We start from the raw sequence: 18,658 nt of genomic DNA on the forward strand, positions 1-18,658 counted from the left end.
GCAGTATTGTAGTCCATTAGAATTACCTTGTATTTGATATTAAGAAACCGGGTGGGTCTAGAGACTCTAAAATGTATTTCCTTCAAAAGCAAAGGTTTCTTGGAGAGTGGGCTAAACCTCTAAATGATAAAGCCAGATGACAGTGACAGAGTGATAGGGCAGAGTGCTGCCCTAGAGCATTCTGTCTCCCTGTCTGACTGCTGCTTTCCTTTGCCTGAGAGGAAGATCCCAAGGAGGAATGCAATATTCATACATACCCCATCATATACCTTCATCGCCATGGAGACTTGTTCATCTCTATCTTCAACTTGCATCTCCTGCAAAGTCTTTGTCTATAAAGTGAAGTTCATTCCAGCCTTTCTATCTCAGCTTTACATTTCTGTGTGTATGAGAAGGATCGCTCTGCGCTGAAAGCACCTGCTGAGCAGAGCTCTGGATAACTGAAGGATTGCTCTGCGCTGAAAGCACCTGCTGAGCAGAGCTCTGGATAACTGAAGGATCGCTCTGCGCTAAAAGCACCTGCTGAGCAGAGCTCTGGATAACTGATGGATCGCTCTGCGCTGAAAGCACCTGCTGAGCAGAGCTCTGGATAACTGATGGATCGCTCTGCGCTGAAAGCACCTGCTGAGCAGAGCTCTGGATAACTGAAGGATCGCTCTGCGCTGAAGGCACCTGCTGAGCAGAGTTCTGGACAACTGAAGGATCGCTCTGCTCTAAAAGCACCTGCTGAGCAGAACTCTGGATAACTGAAGGATCGCTCTGCGCTAAAAGCACCTGCTGAGCAGAGTTCTGGATAACTGAAGGATCGCTCTGCGCTAAAAGCACCTGCTGAGCAGAGCTCTGGATAACTGATGGATCGCTCTGCGCTGAAAGCACCTGCTGAGCAGAGCTCTGGATAACTGATGGATCGCTCTGCGCTGAAAGCACCTGCTGAGCAGAGCTCTGGATAACTGAAGGATCGCTCTGCGCTGAAAGCACCTGCTGAGCAGAGCTCTGGATAACTGCATAGAGTGCATTACCTACTGATCCAGTCTTTTACCACTGCTAACACATCTATGGGTTCATCTACTGAACCATTCATCCACAACAGAGGAGATTTTCCAAGCTATTCAGGGACACATCACGTTCTCACTGTAGCTTTTATTCACCATTTAACCAATTAGATTTAATACGTTCATAAACCACTGTGGGAATAAAAATCCAGTCTTCACAAATCAATGTTATTTGGCAGCGCACATTCGTCCCATTAAACAAACCCAATATCTACAAATCTCCGAGCGGCGCCACTCGATGAGCAGGCAATGGATGGAGGGAGGGCATTAGCAGGCTTCCAGAGATCTGTTAGAGTTACTCTCCACTCTTTGTACACAAACTCTGACTGCTGATGACATTTTCTGAGGCGCTGGCTGAATAAACATTTCTATAACATGGATAGACTATGTCGGTTGCGTCTGGATTTGAGGTGAATAATTGAATATGTTGTGACAGAGGGACACTGCTCCCAAGGGGGCGACATGGTAAGACATGGGACATGAGGACATATCAGGGGGTGGAAAAGACTCTCTTCCTCAATAATTAACATCTCACAGGAGGCGACAGGCAGAGAAGTGGGTGTCTAAGAACAGGCCCAAAATAACTCTGTCAGATTGGGGGGTGGTGCTGAACACATAGACCTTGGCCTGCAGTCCCTCTTTAAATGTCACTGTTGTTCTCTTAGAAGAGCCCCCTCCCACTCCTTTGGACTGTCAGGATAGACAATGTACTTCATTGTTCTCAATTACTACGGTGTAGAAGCCACTTCAAGTGGTGATTACGCACACGCACAGACTCACATTAACAAACGCATACACACATATAAATGTACGTAAGCATGCACGCACACACACAAAAAAGCGTGCACACACACAAAAACACGCACACACACACCAGATACCAAAGGATAAAAGGTTTCCCATCATGTCAAATCACATCACACATACCCGTAATGCAGGCATAACAGAAATCCCCTGGCCCTTTTACTGTGTCCATTCCAACAGGGGCGTGGGTTACATCATTAGGCTTTGGGTTGCTGAGATGATTGGTACTATGATAAAAACCAAGTATCAAGCCTATCTCCTCTGTCGGAGATGGGCTGGGGATTACCAGAAGGCATCTGTCTAATGCATGTGGATCCTCCTCTCCGTGTCTGTGTACCCTGAACGACGCTGCAGCTGCTGCACCGAGTCAGCCCCAGATCCTATTACAGCCTCTGCCTGCCCTCTGCCAGCTGAGAGGAGACCAAACCAGGCCAGGAGGATGGGAAAAGAGGGCTCTCATCTCACCAGAGAGCAACAGGGTGTGTGTGTGTGTGTGTGTGTGTGTGTGTGTGTGTGTGTGTGTGTGTGTGTGTGTGTGTGTGTGTGTGTGTGTGTGTGTGTGTGTGTGTGTGTGTGTGCTAAAAAAAATCGAGTTTGGTTTTAAATAAAGTATCAGTGAGAGTGGGTGACAGATGACTCTCTGGAGTTTCTCTCCGAGCCTCCATCTTGTCAGAGAAACTCTCCCTTGACAGCCCTTCCAGTCCAGTTACTCTGTCTATCTCTGTGTGACATGCTCAGTCAACAGCAAACTTAAGCATAGCCCAGAGGAATTATGAGAGGTGACCTAAGAGTCCATGCATAAATCACAGGATGTCTTCTGCACAGAATTCAGGTATAAGTTGCCCTTCAACACAGATCTAGGATTACACTAGCCCCATTCCTAACCTTAACCAATAGACGATGAGACAAGATCTGACTCTGTATCAGTGGTTCGTGAGGAGGGGCAACATCTTTCAACTCCACTCAACAGTGCACATATCCCAGCAGTATCTTTGTTAGGGCAGGGTCTTCCTGAATCCTCCCAGTGTGCTGGTGAGTGATAATAGGAGTGAACACTTTCCTTCTATAAGAGACACTATGCTGGCCTGGCTGGGGCTTTCAGAAAACAAGTACTTCTCCCTGTGATTATGCTGCTGTGCTGTCAGAATGGACCATCAACCCAGTGTACACTCACGCGTAGGCTACATACCATAGGCATGCACATTGCACACATTCCCTCCCTCGCCTACACACTCACACACTGAAGCCAGTGTGCTTAAAAGTTAACTCCGTACTCCAGATTCACCCAGATTAGCTAATGTCAGTATCTGATCTAGTCCTGCTTCTTAGTCCTCAGTTTCCTCTAACTGGAGCTGACAAGAGTGTGATAGACTGAACTCTACATGAACTGGGATCCTTAGCCGGGAAGCAAGACAGGGAAAGAGGGTTGATAGAAGAAGAGAACTGCAATAGTCTACAGAAAACATGTAAGACTCTGTTAACGCCTTAGAGTTCAGCAACTTCAGAAAGTGTGCCAGCCCTCATTAATACAAAAACAAGATGGAAAACATTCCAGCCAATTCATCTCTCTCTAACATAATAGCATCTAGCCAAGTAATCAAGAAGGGGCATTGAGAGCTTTTATAGTTGATCAACAGTTGATTTCTATGAATTATACATCTCACTCATACATATCCAATCTGATCTGTATTATACAGTGGGGCAAAAAAGTATTTAGTCAGCCACCAATTGTGCAAGTTCTCCCACTTATATAGATGAGAGAGGCCTGTAATTTTCATCATAGGTACACTTCAACTATGACAGACAAAATGAGATTTTTTTTTCTCCAGAAAATCACATTGTAGAATTTTTAATGAATTTATTTGCAAATTATGGTGGAAAATAAGTATTTGGTCACTTACAAACAAGCAAGATTTCTGGCTCTCACAGACCTGTAACTTCTTCTTTAAGAGGCTCCTCTGTCCTCCACTCGTTACCTGTATTAATGGCACCTGTTTAAACTTGTTATCAGTATAAAAGACACCTGTCCACAACCTCAAACAGTCACACACCAAACTCCACTATGGCCAAGACCAAAGAGCTGTCAAAGGACACCAGAAACAAAATTGTAGACCTGCACCAGGCTGGGAAGACTGAATCTGCAATAGGTAAGCAGCTTGGTTTGAAGAAATCAACTGTGGGAGCAATTATTAGGAAATGGAAGACATACAAGACCACTGATAATCTCCCTCGATCTGGGGCTCCACGCCAGATCTCACCCCGTGGGGTCAAAATGATCACAAGAACGGTGAGCAAAAATCCCAGAACCACACGGGGGGACCTAGTGAATGACCTGCAGAGAGCTGGGACCAAAGTAACAAAGCCTACCATCAGTAACACACTACGCCGCCAGGGACTCAAATCCTGCAGTGCTAGACGTGTACCCCTGCTTAAGCCAGTACATGTCCAGGCCCGTCTGAAGTTTGCTAGAGAGCATTTGGATGATCCAGAAAAAGATTGGGACAATGTCATATGGTCAGATGAAACCAAAATATAACTTTTTTGGTAAAAACTCAACTCGTCGTGTTTGGAGGACAAAGAATGCTGAGTTGCATCCAAAGAACACCATACCTACTGTGAAGCATGGGAGTGGAAACATCATGCTTTGGGGCTGTTTTTCTGCAAAGGGACCAGGACGACTGATCCGTGTAAAGGAAAGAATGAACGGGGCCATGTATCGTGAGATTTTGAGTGAAAATCTCCTTACATCAGCAAGGGCATTGAAGATGAAACGTGGCTGAGTCTTTCAGCATGACAATGATCCCAAACACACCGTCCGGGCAACGAAGGAGTGGTTTCGTAAGAAGCATTTCAAGGTCCTGGAGTGGCCTAGCCAGTCTCCAGATCTCAACCCCATAGAAAATCTTTGGAGGGAGTTGAAAGTCCGTGTTGCCCAGCAACAGCCCCAAAACATCACTGCTCTAGAGGAGATCTGCATGGAGGAATGGGCCAAAATACCAGCAACAGTGTGTGAAAACCTTGTGAAGACTTACAGAAAACGTTTGACCTCTGTCATTGCCAACAAAGGGTATATAACAAAGTATTGAGAAACTTTTGTTATTGACCAAAAACTTATTTCCACCATAATTTGCAAATAAATTCATAAAAAATCCTACAATGTTATTTTCTGGATTTTTTTCCCCTCATCTTGTCTGTCATAGTTGAAGTGTAACTATGATGAAAATTACAGGCCTCTCTCATCTTTTTAAGTGGGAGAACTTGCACAATTGGTGGCTGACTAAATACTTTTTTGCCTCACTGTATATACATATATTACAATTTGTGACCATTGAACATGAAACAAATTATATTTTAAAGTAACCTGATGTGAACTCTCCCTAATTGTTAGGAAGTGTTGAGATGTCAATGTAAAACTACCTAAGAAAGGCGATTCCACCTTCCAGCTTCTGTCTCAGTGATGCTAATAACTCGAGATTGATTCCCAGGGATACTTACGACTTGTCTCTCCGGTGGATGTGGCGTCTTTGGGGGCTGCTCTGTCGGCGGCGGGGGGAGAGAGACTTGCCTCTGCTCCGTTCTTTGATGGGAGACTGGGCACTTGACGACTTCAGGATCTGAGAGAAAACAAAAAAGAACAGATATGGAATCTAAATGATAAGAGACGGTTTGAGCTGCAGTTTTTTACTGCACTGATATTTAAGTGATTTTGTTTACAGCTGCAAGCTACAGAGGAGGCGTTGCAGACATGTTCACCATTCAGTGGGCCCATTTGCCGCAGGCCATGTGCTGGGGAAATGAAAGGTTCCACTTCAATAAAAAGAGCAGTCGAAGAAGTTAACTTTTAATGACACAGTTGGATCTCAGAGACAAAGAGTGTAAAAGAGTCGTCTGTGAGCCAATGTAGGGAGAAGAGACTAACAGATAGTAATGAAGCCAGCCTCACAGGCAACACAATGGTACCCCATTAACCCAATCAGCCCACTAGTCAACTCCCTCTGCAAACTCAATTAAGCAGCACCCATCTGGCTCACAGGCACGCACACTAAGAGAGACACGCAGGAGTTGTACTGGAATACTACTGACGTCCGCCATTCGATTAGCAGAATTTGAGTTTCATGTTCACCTTGTCCTGGTAGAAACCTAATGAGAGCTCACTCCTGACCGACATTTGGAGGAGAGACTGGGAGAGGGATCATGATTTCCTGGAATGAACACACAGGAAGTAGCTCATATTCCGTGCTCCAGAAACCGCATGCAGCTGAAAGCATAGGCAGGATGTTAGTCATAAGGTTGGTGATAGATGTAAGGATGTACAGTATGTGCTGTAGTGGAGGAGGGTTATAAGCACAGCCAATGATCTCCTATATGAAATGCAAGCTCTGTCTGAGTTGTGCATAGAAAACACACTACAGAAATTTCCCAACTGGTTTTTGAGCAAGTGAAAAGGTGGTTGAGTTTTTCACCTTCCAGAAATACAGTGATTTCTATTTATACACTGGCACATTTTTGGTATGCACTGTAAGAATGTACAATTTCTACAGTATTCACATGACTCACATGAACTATGTACAGCTAACGAGGGTCAAACACAGAGGTCAAGGCTGTGTCTCCAGCGCTGGGCAGCTGGGAACTGACCTACATTTACATGCAACAGCTGATGCAAGGGAGTCTGGGATACACAGTCCAACCTGCCTCTCGCTCGCTCTCTATCCATTTCTCTTTCTCTCCCTAATCTGTCTCTCTCGTCCTCTCTTTCGCTCTCTGCTCCACTGAGGGTAACTCTGGCCTTAATTATCCCTGAAGGTTCATATTACACCTTTCGCCTCTCCGTGGCGGCCGCTCTGCTTTCAGACCGGGAAGTGGGGGGGGGGGGGGGATTCTATGACATGACGCCGTTCCAGACGGATGTCAAGCCAAAGCAACACTAATGAGTTGAACGTTCCCTCAGGGATGACCCAGGGACAGGAGACTAGAGAGTTAATGTACTGTAGTGAACTTTTTCACCCCAACAGAGTTCAAAATGTACAGTTGAAGTCGGATGTTTACACACACTTAGGTTGGAGTCATTAAAATACATTTTTCAACCACTCCACAATTTTCTTGATAACAAAGTATAGTTTTGACAAGTCGGTTAGCACATCTACTTTGTGAATGACACAAACATTTTTCCCAACAATTCTTTACAGACAGATTATTTCACTTATAATTCACTGAATCACATTACCAGTGGGTCAGAAGTTTACATAGACTAAGTTGACTGTGCCTTTAAACAGCTTGGAAAATTCCAGAAAATTATGTCATGGCTTTAGAAGCTTCTGATAGGCAAATTTACATCATTTGAGTCAATTGGAGGTGTACCTGTGGATGTATTTCAAGGCATACCTTCAAACTCTGTGCCTCTTTGCTTGACATCTTGGGAAAATCAAAAGAAATCAGCCAAGACCTCAGAAAAAGAATTGTAGACCTCCAAAAGTCTGATTCATCCTTGGGAGCCATTTCCAAACGCCTGAAGGTACCACGTTCATCTGTACAAACAATAGTACGCAAGTATAAACACCATGGGACCACGCAGCCGCCATACCGCTCATCTCTGTCTCCTAGAGATGAATGTACTTTGGTGCGAAAAGTGCAAATCAATCCCAGAACAACGACAAAGGACCATGTGAAGATGCTGGAGGAAACGGGTACAAAATTATCTATATCCACAGTAAAACGAGTCCTATATCGACATAACCTGAAAGGCCACTCAGCAAGGAAGAAGCCACTGCTCCAAAACCGCCATAAAAAAAGCCAGACGACGGTTCCATCGTTCGGTTTGGAGGAAAAAGGGGGAGGCTTGCAAGCCGAAGAACACCATCCTAACCGTGAAGCACGGGGGTGGCAGCATCATGTTGTGGTGGTGCTTCACTGGTGCACTTCACAAAATAGATGTCATCATGAGGTAGGAAAATTATGTGGATATACTGAAGCAACATCTCAAGACATCAGTCAGGAATTTAAAGTTTGGTCGCAAATGGGTCTTCCAAACGGACAATGACCGCAAGCATACTTCCAAAGTTGGGGCAAAATGGCTTAAGGACAACAAAGTCAAGGTATTGGAGTGGCCATCACAAAGCCCTGACCTCAATCTTATAGAAAATGTATGGGCAGAACTGAAAAAGCATGTGCGAGCAAGGAGGTCTACAAACCTGACTCAGTTACAACAGCTCTGTCAGGAGGAATGGGCCATAATTCACCCAACTTATTGTGGGAAGCTTGTGGAAGGCTACCCGAAACGCTTGACCCAAGGTAAACCATTTAAAGGCAATGCTACCAAATACTAGTTGAGTGTATGTAAACTTCTGACCCACTGGGAATGTGATGAAAGAAATAAAAGCTGAAAGAAATAATTCTCCACTATTATTCTGACATTTCACAACCTTAAAATAAAGTGGTGATCCTAACTGACCTAAGACAGGGAATCTTTACTAGGATTAAATGTCAGGAATTGTGAAAAACTGAGTTTAAATGTATTTGGCCAAGGTGTATGTAAACCTCCGACTTCAACTGTATATTGTACCCTAAACGTCATAGTATTTATCAAAGTTACAGTATTGTTGATACTAAACCCAGGAAATGTATGAACGGATGGCAGTGAGGCGTCAAGTAATCAAGTTTGACACGTGACCTCATGTCTGCCCATGTGAGAAAGTAGGACAGCATGTCACCTTCATCCTCATGTCTCGGCCATGCTTCTCCAGCTCCTTCCTCATGTCCTCTCTCCCCAGACGGGCGGCGTTGAGCACCAGGTACTTCCACTCGATGGGCTGGAAGACGTGCGGGTCGTGGGGCACGTACAGGCCGATCTTCACCTTCTTCAGGGTGTGCTGGTAGCGACGGTACGAGTCCTCGAACTCCAACACCAGTTCGCTGAGCGTGCGGAAGGTCAGGGCCTTGTCCATGAGGTCTTGGCGGCGGCTCATGCCCAGCGTGCCATAGCGTCCGTTGCAGTAGACGCCCAGCACCACGTGGTGGAAGTGGTTCCCTGAGAACTGGGTCTTGAAGCTGATGGGAAAACGCTCCACCGAGGTCAGCCCATTGGTCAGGTAGCTGACGCAGCCTGGGTCAAGGATGTTAACTGACATCATTAGCAAAAAATACAGTTTCATGGAATTTAACACAGTCTACTAAATGGTTATTATTTAGACAGAGAGAGAGATGGAGAGAGCGGAATGGAAAGGGAAAGAGGGAGCGAGAAGGACAGAGCTTAAGCCCAATGGTCAATGGTGTTAGCATCATTAGCATCATCAACAATAACTTAAACGTTTTCAGAGATTTAATACTTTCTAATTATCTCCTGAATCGTGATTACTTGATGTTTACTGCTGTTGACAAGCAGCATCAGAGAGAGAGAAGGGCATATGCAGGCCAGTTTTAAGCCTCTCTCAGAAATTCATTATATTTCCATAAACTCATTAGCTAACTGGCATTGGCTTTGAAGCAAACACACCCGCACTCACACTATCTCTAAATCAATCAGCTAATGGAGGGAGTCAATGAGAGGGCTCAAAGCTGAGAGGAGGCATTTTCATTATAACAGACCCAGTACAGACTGTAGAACATCTCTGCAGAAACAATACATCTTTCACAAGACATTCACATTCTTAACATGACTTCATTCCAAATCAGTGCATCATAGGACAGGATACCATCACAAAAAGACTAAGGCCCATTTCCAATAAAAGTGAGGACCTATCATTTGAAAGCAAGCAGACTCAAAATCAAGCTCAAAGACGGCTTTTCCTAAAAGTCCCAGGAATAAATTGCTGTGGTGTCCTAACGTTGACTCTCACACAGCACACCAGGCTAGCCTCATTCTCCCTGGGACATATACTCCATCTGTGGTAGTGGCTCCCCAGAACCTTTATGTAACTGGCCTGTGGACTCATTGCAGCGTGTCTGGACTACACACGATGAGGCAGACTGGACTAATCTGTCCTGCCCAGGGAAGAAGGGCACGGAGGGGGACTTGGTGGATGGTGGAACTGGGTTATCTGGGACCAGTAGAGGCACTATGTGGTGACACACACAGGAACAGGAAACTCCACTGTGCGTGTCAGTGACCTAAGGACCAGTAACGAGCGACTGGCGAATTCAACCCGACTGACTGGGTAAATTACGGATACTGGAGTGTGAACCCTTTACACAAGACTTCTAGACCTTCTAACCTGAGCAGCACTCTGATGTTAATACCACTGTTGTCCATACATCTATCATGCATCTATGATCTAATCATCCGTATCACCATCCTTTTTATTGATGCCTCATGTTTTCAGTAAGCAGGCTGTTTTAGCATCGCCCTCACTCTGCAGTGTTGTGCAATAACATCACAAGCTGCTACTGTGGGTGAGAGAACACAATGGATCTGAGAGATGGAGCACATTTCAGGACACACTGACTGGTTTGTGGTTTGGCTCTGTCTCTCCTCAGTTACCAGCAACCATCTGTTTCAAGCTCTCACACACTGAGACCTCTCAATGGCTTGAGCGCCTGTCCGTCATCTCAACACCCCACCAGCCACAGCACAGCACAGTCCTCTCATTAAATAATCATAGAGGCCAGCCGACAGAGCCTCACCACCAGTTTGATGGCTGCTTTGGGGATTGTCTTTTTCCTGCCGCAATGACAATGAACACAACATCCAAAATTAAAAAAGGCATCTCTGTAGCGTTCGTGTACGTTTATGAGTCGTGTTTCACAAGCAGTCGTGTTTCACATTCACAAAGAAAGCCTCAAGTGAACATAGCTCTTGAGGTTCGAGAAAAGGGTGACAGGTATTATTTAATATCCCCACAGGACAGTAAGCACCATGAGTAGAGGTTATGGTTGACATGAACATGTTGATGAGTCACACATCAGCACATTGTGTTTTCCTATGAGAAATAACCCGCACTGGGAGAATACAGCCAGGCAGCAGAAATAATCTCCCTCAGAAAGAAGACTTTGTTCTGACACCTTGTTTTTTCACAGAGTAGCAAGCGCAGCGCGGCGTCTGTTGCAGAACGTTGGTGTGATTATTCATTGAGGTGACAGTTAGAGAAGAAAAAAAGAAGCCAGAGGCTACGAATGAGGAGTTTTCAACCCCGCGCCACCCCCCTGGAAACTTCTTTCTCAAAACTATTTACCGCCTGTCTGTGTCTTGCTTGTTGATATGCTGTGTACATATAGCTTGCCTAAATACTGTAGCTGCATGTAGGCTAACTCCCCTCCGGAAAAAGAACATGAACTTGCTAGACTATGTCGTGCTTATGTTTGCATTGATTACTGTTACAACAGAAAAATAACTAAAATTGTTAGAACAAGCGGCAGCGGAGTCACGGCATGAGTGAGCACTGAGCAGGAGCTGAAAGGACTCGGAGTGCAGAAATCTCTGCAGGTCCCAGAAAATCTGGAACCGCAGCCACTCCGAAAAAAAAGAAAGACTCTCAGTCCTTCCTGTGGCAGCTGGGTCCACACACACACACACACACACAGTTTTTCTATAATTAATGGGCTATTTACTACAAAAAGATCACATTACCCATGATGCAAGGCATGTGATCCAACCCAATAGTAGCATACTTCCAGTATGTGCCACCAGGCAAGCACTCTTTCCGTCACCTGGGGAGGATTACTGTTACCATGGAAACCAAGCTAAGAGACGTATGACTCTATGAGGCCTGTGTTTACTAGCTCTAGCAGCTCTCTGCTGCTTTGACACCTGAGCACTGAGCTGGGTGAACTCCAGGGAGACGTTGCAAATATTAATGACATGCCTGTTAACTGCCCACCGAGCCCTTCTCCAACCGAACAGCATATCTCCAGTTAAACGACAAACACTGTCAGTGTTTGGAAGATTAAGACAACCGTTGCCATGATGCTCTGGGAGATGGCCCATGTGATCCAAATATGATCCATGATGCACCACTGTGGGATCCAGAAGAGGGTCAGCGCTTTACTATAGTAAAACCATCTGCAGTCCTTATTAAAATGTTGTTTTAAAACCAACTGTCAAAAACGTTCACTTTCCAACTCGCAACAAACATCGAAACATTCTGCTGGGAAAAGACTGCCATTAACCCCTGATCCAGGACTTTCATTGTTTTCTAAAGTATTAAAATGATATCCTCTTACTTGCCCTAATTCTTTGATGTTCCGCCAATCCTCCTTACAGCTTAAAGCAGGGTTTCCCAAACTTGGTCCTGGGGCCCCCCATGGGTGCACGTTTTTTTTGTTGCTTTAGTACTACACATAATCAAGCTTTTGATTATTTGAATCAGCTGTGTAGTGTTAGGGCAACAACCAAAATGTGCACCCAGGTGGGGCCCCAGGACCCAGTTTGGGAAACCCTGGCCTAAAGAATAGGTATAAAATATGTGACAATGATAAGAGCATCCAGGGTTGAATTAAAGGAAACTTGGCATTTCTCCTCTTACCATGTACTAAATCACATGATTTCATGTCTTCTAAATCCAGGCTCTGGTTAATGGTGCTGGTTGATCAAAAGGTTGAAGAATATATGTCCAAGACCTGATGAAACAGTTAGATTGTCGCAATTTTTTTAAATCATAAACTCTGTTTCTTGTCTCTGTGATACTCGGAATCTCTTATTGGTAGTAGAGGAATCTGCCTTGGTGGGTCCTAATAAAGCAGCATGCTACTGGTGGTTTAAGCTCAACACAAAGAAAAGGCTGTGGTAGTTGAACTTGAGCGACAACAGAGGTTGTATCATAAGATAACATGAGTATACTACGCTCCATTTACTCAACCATTAACAGAACAGAACTACGAGCCATGCTGTAACAGTTGAGGATGTCTTTATCTACCTGTTAATAATGCATGAACAGAGTGAGTCAATGAGTATCTGAACATATCAACTGGTTTTGTATCTTAGCATACAGCTTGGCTGGCTCCTATCTAGGAGATGAGACACTGTCGGTTGCAAGTTAAAGCATCATTGAGCTAATCATCTTTGTCAATGAGGGTTAACAGGTTTGGTCCCACATGACAGACTGCGGCTTAAAGATGGAATCCGCAGTGGGGGGGAAACAGCGCCACTGTCCGTACCACGGCCATTATTGTTTTTGTTTTGACCAAGCAGAGGTGAGGAGCGCTGGTGGAGTGTCAAAACAAACTGTATTACATACGTTGCTGTTCTGTCACGTGTGCTATGATGTACAAGGGAGAAAACTGTTTTCGTTGTTTGCAGTAACTTTGCAAACGGACGTGGCAGTTTCACCATTAAGGATTACAGCTTTAAGCCTATGACATAAACCTAGAGAAAAGCCGGTCTTTCTTCATGAGTGAGACGAGCCTGCAGCGTGAATGTCCAGGCTGCCTACAACCTTGACCGAGGATAAACCTGTGCCCCTAAGCTTGACAGTAACCGTTTGTGAAAAGGCCCAGCAGCCAAGCGGCTCTAAATGGCAATGTGTGAGACACTGCAGAAACTTTGCTCTGCCTGTCTGACTATATGCAAGGAGGGAAGTTACGCTTTGAACTGTTAGACTCTTGTTTCCTAGCAACAGGGAACTCTGTGAGCCTTATTGAGCATAACGGGAAACATTAGACTACATATCTCATTGATTTCAAGAGTTTCATCGGGCACATCCTGACCTGAAACAGATCGGCTCCAACTCCCACTGGTTAATGTGTATCTCTGACTGTGCCTACAGACAATGAAAGGATACATTCCAAGGATGACAGCTTCAAGGCATTTGATCGGAAGAGATTCCCTGATCATTTCTCTCGCAGTCTCCATCAACCTGAAAGGGAACAGAGATGATTGTTGTGAATATTATTGTTTCATACCAAGTCCTCTTTGGTGCTTCATGCAGAAAATGACACAGTGGAAAAATCTCATCAAACAGGATTACAACAAACAAATTGTGTCAAGTACAAGCCAAGCACATTAATGAAAGCACCATCTAAATACAATGACATTAATGAAAGCACCATCTAAATACAATGACCCCTTTTACTTATTTTCTATAAAACGTTAAATGTTCTGGCTGTTTTTGCAGTACATGCACCTAGCATATGTACTCAGGGTGAAGAACACAGACAGAGGACGGCTATTTACAACATCTGAACTGGCCTATATTCTTCTACAGGGGGGTAGGCCGTCATTGTAAATAAGAATTTGCTCTTAACTGACTTGCCTAGTTAAATAAAGGTTAAATAAAAATTAAATAAATACAGACACGTGGATTCCCAGAGTAGTGGGACCTCTCTCCTGGCTCTGTAAAGTAAGGGCAGCAGACAGTAGAAACACAAAGACAAGCCCATGAAAAAAAACACAGAAATGGCCTCACAGCCTCACTTACCCACACAATGGTCTAGTTTTCCTTATCTCAAAGAACTGAGTTCCTGTGTGATTGTATCTAACAGACAGTTAAGGGAATGTATGTTATTTATAATGAGGGATACCTGGAGAACCTCTGAAATTAAAATGGATGGCCCTCCCTTCAGTGAAATATATTTTTACCCAACCATCCCTGAATGCATGAAAAAAAAGCAGGTTACCCTCCATTATACCCAAAATAATATCTAAAACATAAAGTGGATAGTAGAGAACATGCCTACCGTTTACCCTCACTCCTTAGACAGCCAGAGCCTTAGATATGCAGTTCTTCATTTTGTAAGCATTACAAAGTAGCCAGAAGGTTGTGGATTCGCAGACCACCGTGGACAAAGGTAGGGGTAACAGCACTGCATGAATAGTTTATCTTATTTGCAGTCCGAGAAAACTTGACTGGAGAACAGCCGAATCTTTTTTAATACCACAACAGAGCATGATAACGACTGAGCGCATGCTGCAGCACCGGAGACGGTATGATTTCTATACAAGCTTTTGTTAAAAAAGAGGATATTCTAAGTCTGGAACAGTGCTAAAGTTGTCTATCAACTGTAAAAATGAAGTGCAACAGAACCAGTTACAACTGAATTATCTGATCAGCAATGAATTAGAGAAAAAGTAATTCGTTGTTTAACACAGGCATATCATCAGCTAAGCCTGTAGGCACTTTTTTCATTTGGGGAAACTATCATTTTCTAATTTATTCCATTTTATTCAATAATATTATTGTTACAAAATCGATTTGTGTCGTCGGTGATTACTTTGGGATTTGGGAATATAAGAGCATCTGCTGGGCTAAATGAACAAACCAGGCATGCATAGCTCACCGCATGATCCTCAAACCAGACTGGCCAAACTCATGTTTCTAAAAGTGAATTCAAACGCATTGTAGAATGACTGTATAGCCTAATAAGGCATTTTTCATGTAATTATTATTTAATTCTAAGTAATGTATATACATTTCATTTTCTACAGCCTAAATGAAAAATGTATAGGCATGTTGTTGAAGTGCTTTTGTTGATGTGTTGTTAAAATGTAGAGCACTCCTGCCAGCCTGTTGATTTCTTAAATGGCAGGCTATAGCATTGAAATAATAATAATAATATAGCCTAAATCATTCATTTTTGTTCCTTCTTAGGCTACCTCGCTTGTTCCTGACTGATTTAGAATGTGGTTTAACAGCCTGTTGAAATGTAAAACGTCAACTAATATTGACAGAATCACACATTACTTCCCAAGCAGTACATTTCCTGTCTCCTCGGCTTTAGAAGGTTGTAGCGCAGCCTCTGGATGTTGTAGAGACAAACCAAAGATATCCCATATGAATCGATGTCACATCTTTCCCTGGCATTTTACAGCTTGTTTCTAGCATTGCGGACTAAAGCATCGTTATAGAGTGCTTTATATAATCAGGTCCATTAAATGTTTTTCTAAATCTTAAGCTAACAAGGGGTAGGCCTATACCTCTTATTTATTGAATAGGAAGACACAAACCCCAACACAAAGCCCTTTTGTTGTTAGTAGCCTAAAGTCAAATTAAAATGAAGACTGTTTAAATGAATTACTCGAATATGGCTTTTTTAGTGAGGTCAATAACTGCTAAATAGCTTATTATGGGCAACTAAACATATTGTTCTTATTAAAATCAATTCTAGCAGCAGCAAGCTTACCTCTGGTCCTCCTTCTCATCTTCGCGCTCTCCTTCTCAAACTGAACAGGAAATCAGGAGGCCTAGTCCGCGCGCACAGATACTGCATTTAAAATAACATACAGTTGAAGTGGGAAGTTTACATACACCTTAGCCAAATACATTTAAACTCAGTTTCACACAATTCCTGACATTTAATCCTAGTAATGAGTTCCTGTCTTAGATTTTAAGAATGTGAAATGTCAGAATAATAGTGGAGAGAATGTCACGTTCCTGACCTGTTTTCCTTTGTCATGTATTTGTTTTAGTTGGTCAGGGCGTGAGTTGGGTGGGTTGGTCTAGGTTTGATTTTCTATGTTGGGATTTTGTGTTCGGCCTGGTATGATTCTCAATCAGAGACAGCTGTCAATCGTTGTCCCTGATTGAGAATCATACTAAGGCAGCCAGGGTTTCACTTGTGGTATGTGGGTGTTTGTTCCTGTGTCAGTGTTTGGGCCACACAGGACTGTTTCGGGTTAGTCACGTTTGTTGGTTTTTGTATTTTGTAGTGTTTGTTGTTTTTCCATTAAATAATGAATACTTACCAATCCGCATCTTGGTCCGATCCATGCTCCTCCTCATCTGAGGAGGAGAACAACTATGACAGCCGTTACAGAGAATTATTTATTTCAGCTTTTAATTCTTTCATCACATTCCCAGTGGGTCAGAAGTTTACATACACTCAATTAGTATTTGGTAGCATTGCCTTTATATTGTTTACCTTGGGTCCTTTCCACAATAAGTTGGGTGAATTTTGGCCCATTCCTCCTGACAGAGCTGGTGTAACTGAGTCAGGTTTGTAGGCCTCCTTGCTCGCACACGCTTTTTCAGTTCTGCCCACAAATTTTCTATAAGATTGAGGTCAGGGCTTTATGATGGCCACTCCAATACCTTGACTTTGTTGTCCTTAAGCCATTTTGCCACAACTTTGGAAGTATGCTTGCAGTCATTGTCCATTTGGGAACACCCATTTGCGACCAAGCTTTAACTTCCTGACTGATGTCTTCAGATGTTGCTTCAATATATCCACATAATTTTTTTCCTCATGTCACGTTCCTGACCTGTTTTCCTTTGTTTTGTATTTATTTAGTATGGTCAGGGCGTGAGTTGGGTGGGTTGTCTATGTGTGATTTTCTATGTTGGGATTTTTGTGTTCGGCCTGGTATGATTCTCAATCAGAGGCAGCTGTCAATCGTTGTCCCTGATTGAGAATCATACTTAGGCAGCCTGGGTTTCACGTGTGTTTTGGTGGGTGTTTGTCTACCGTGTTAGTGTTTTCACCACACGGTACTGTTTTGGTTTTCTGCACTTCGTTTATTGTTTTGTATTTCAGTGTTCAGTTTCGGTTTTAATAAATCATCATGAGCACGAACCACTCTGCATATTGTTCCGATCCTTCTCGCCTCTCCTCGTCCGATGAGGAGGACGAAATAGACAATCGTTACACCTCATGATTTCATCTATTTTGTGAAGTGCACCAGTCCCTCCTGCAGCAAAGCACCCCCACAACATGATGCTGCCACCCCCGTGCTTCACGGTTGGGATGGTGTTCTTCGGCTTGCAAGCCTCACCCTTTTCCTCCAAACATAACGATGGTCATTATGGCCAAACAGTTACATTTTTATTTCATCCAACCAAAGGACATTTAACCAAAAGGTACGATCTTTGTCCTCATGTGCAGTTGCAAACCGTAGTCTGGCTTTTTTATGGCGGTTTTGGAGCAGTGGCTTCTTCCTTGCTGGGTGGCCTTTCAGGTTATGTCGATACAGGACTCGTTTTACTGTGGATATAGATACTTTGTACCTGTTTCCTCCAGCTTCTTCACAAGGTCCTTTGCTGTTGTTCTAGGATTGATTTGCACTTTTCGCACCAAAATATGTTCATCTCTAGGAGACAGAACGCGTCTCCTTCCTGATCGGGATGGCGGCTGCGTGGTCCCATGGTGTTAATACTTGCGTACTATTGTTTGTTCAGATGAACGTGATACCTTCAGCCGTTTGGAAATTGCTCCCAAGGATGAGCCAGAGGGGGGTCTACAATTATTTTCTGAGGTCTTGACTGATTTCTTTTGATTTTCCCAAGATGTCAAGCAAAGAGGCACTGATTTTGAAGGTAGGCCTTGAAATACATCCACAGGTACACCTCCAATTGACTCAGATTATGTCAGAGCTTCTAAAGCCATGATATCCTTTTCTGAAATTTTCCAAGCTGTTTAAAGGCACAGTCAACTTAGTGTATGTAAATGTATGACCCACTGGAATTGTGATACAGTGAATTATAAGTGAAATAATCTGTCTGTAAACAATTGTTGGAAAAATGACTTGTCATACACAAAGTAGATGTCCTTACCGACTTGCCAAAACTATTGTTTGTTAACAAGAAATTTGTGGAGTGGTTGAAAAAGGAGTTTTAATGACTCCAACCTAAGTGTATGTAAACTTCCGACTTCAACTGTTTATATATATATATAATCTGAAGACGCCTTTGACTTTCCTCCTAAAGTGCCACCCTACACAGCACAGTCATTGGTTAGGCAGCACAAAAGGGTTACCTCAGCAAGAGCAGGGCAGGCCAGGGCCTCTGATTAGGATAGCCTATCTATTGCAGTGTGTAATGCAGTGTGTAATGCCTGGTTTTATACACACAATTCCAGCAGCGCAAAAACTCAGGAAGGAAGTATATTTTCTTCAAATATTACTTTGCCTTGTGCTTCTCCGAGCATGCTCTTCATACAGCCTA

The 18,658-nt window shown here is 43.5% G+C and overlaps 1 protein-coding gene across 2 annotated transcripts in view; it reads right to left on the minus strand.

Moving 5' to 3' along the window:
• Positions 1–18,658, minus strand: part of vash2 (vasohibin 2) — a 44,531-nt gene that overhangs the window by 17,580 nt on the left and 8,293 nt on the right. For both annotated transcript variants that reach the window (XM_055872697.1, XM_055872698.1), the window contains exons 3-6: positions 14,201–14,257; positions 13,565–13,639; positions 8,564–8,945; positions 5,352–5,470 (exon numbers count right to left, since the gene is read on the minus strand). In XM_055872697.1, the coding sequence (XP_055728672.1) occupies positions 5,352–5,470; positions 8,564–8,945; positions 13,565–13,639; positions 14,201–14,257 (633 nt within the window). The remainder of the gene's footprint in view (positions 1–5,351; positions 5,471–8,563; positions 8,946–13,564; positions 13,640–14,200; positions 14,258–18,658) is intronic.

The sequence above is a fragment of the Salvelinus fontinalis genome, chromosome 20 (assembly GCF_029448725.1).
Source record: "Salvelinus fontinalis isolate EN_2023a chromosome 20, ASM2944872v1, whole genome shotgun sequence".
Lineage (NCBI taxonomy): Eukaryota > Metazoa > Chordata > Actinopteri > Salmoniformes > Salmonidae > Salvelinus > Salvelinus fontinalis.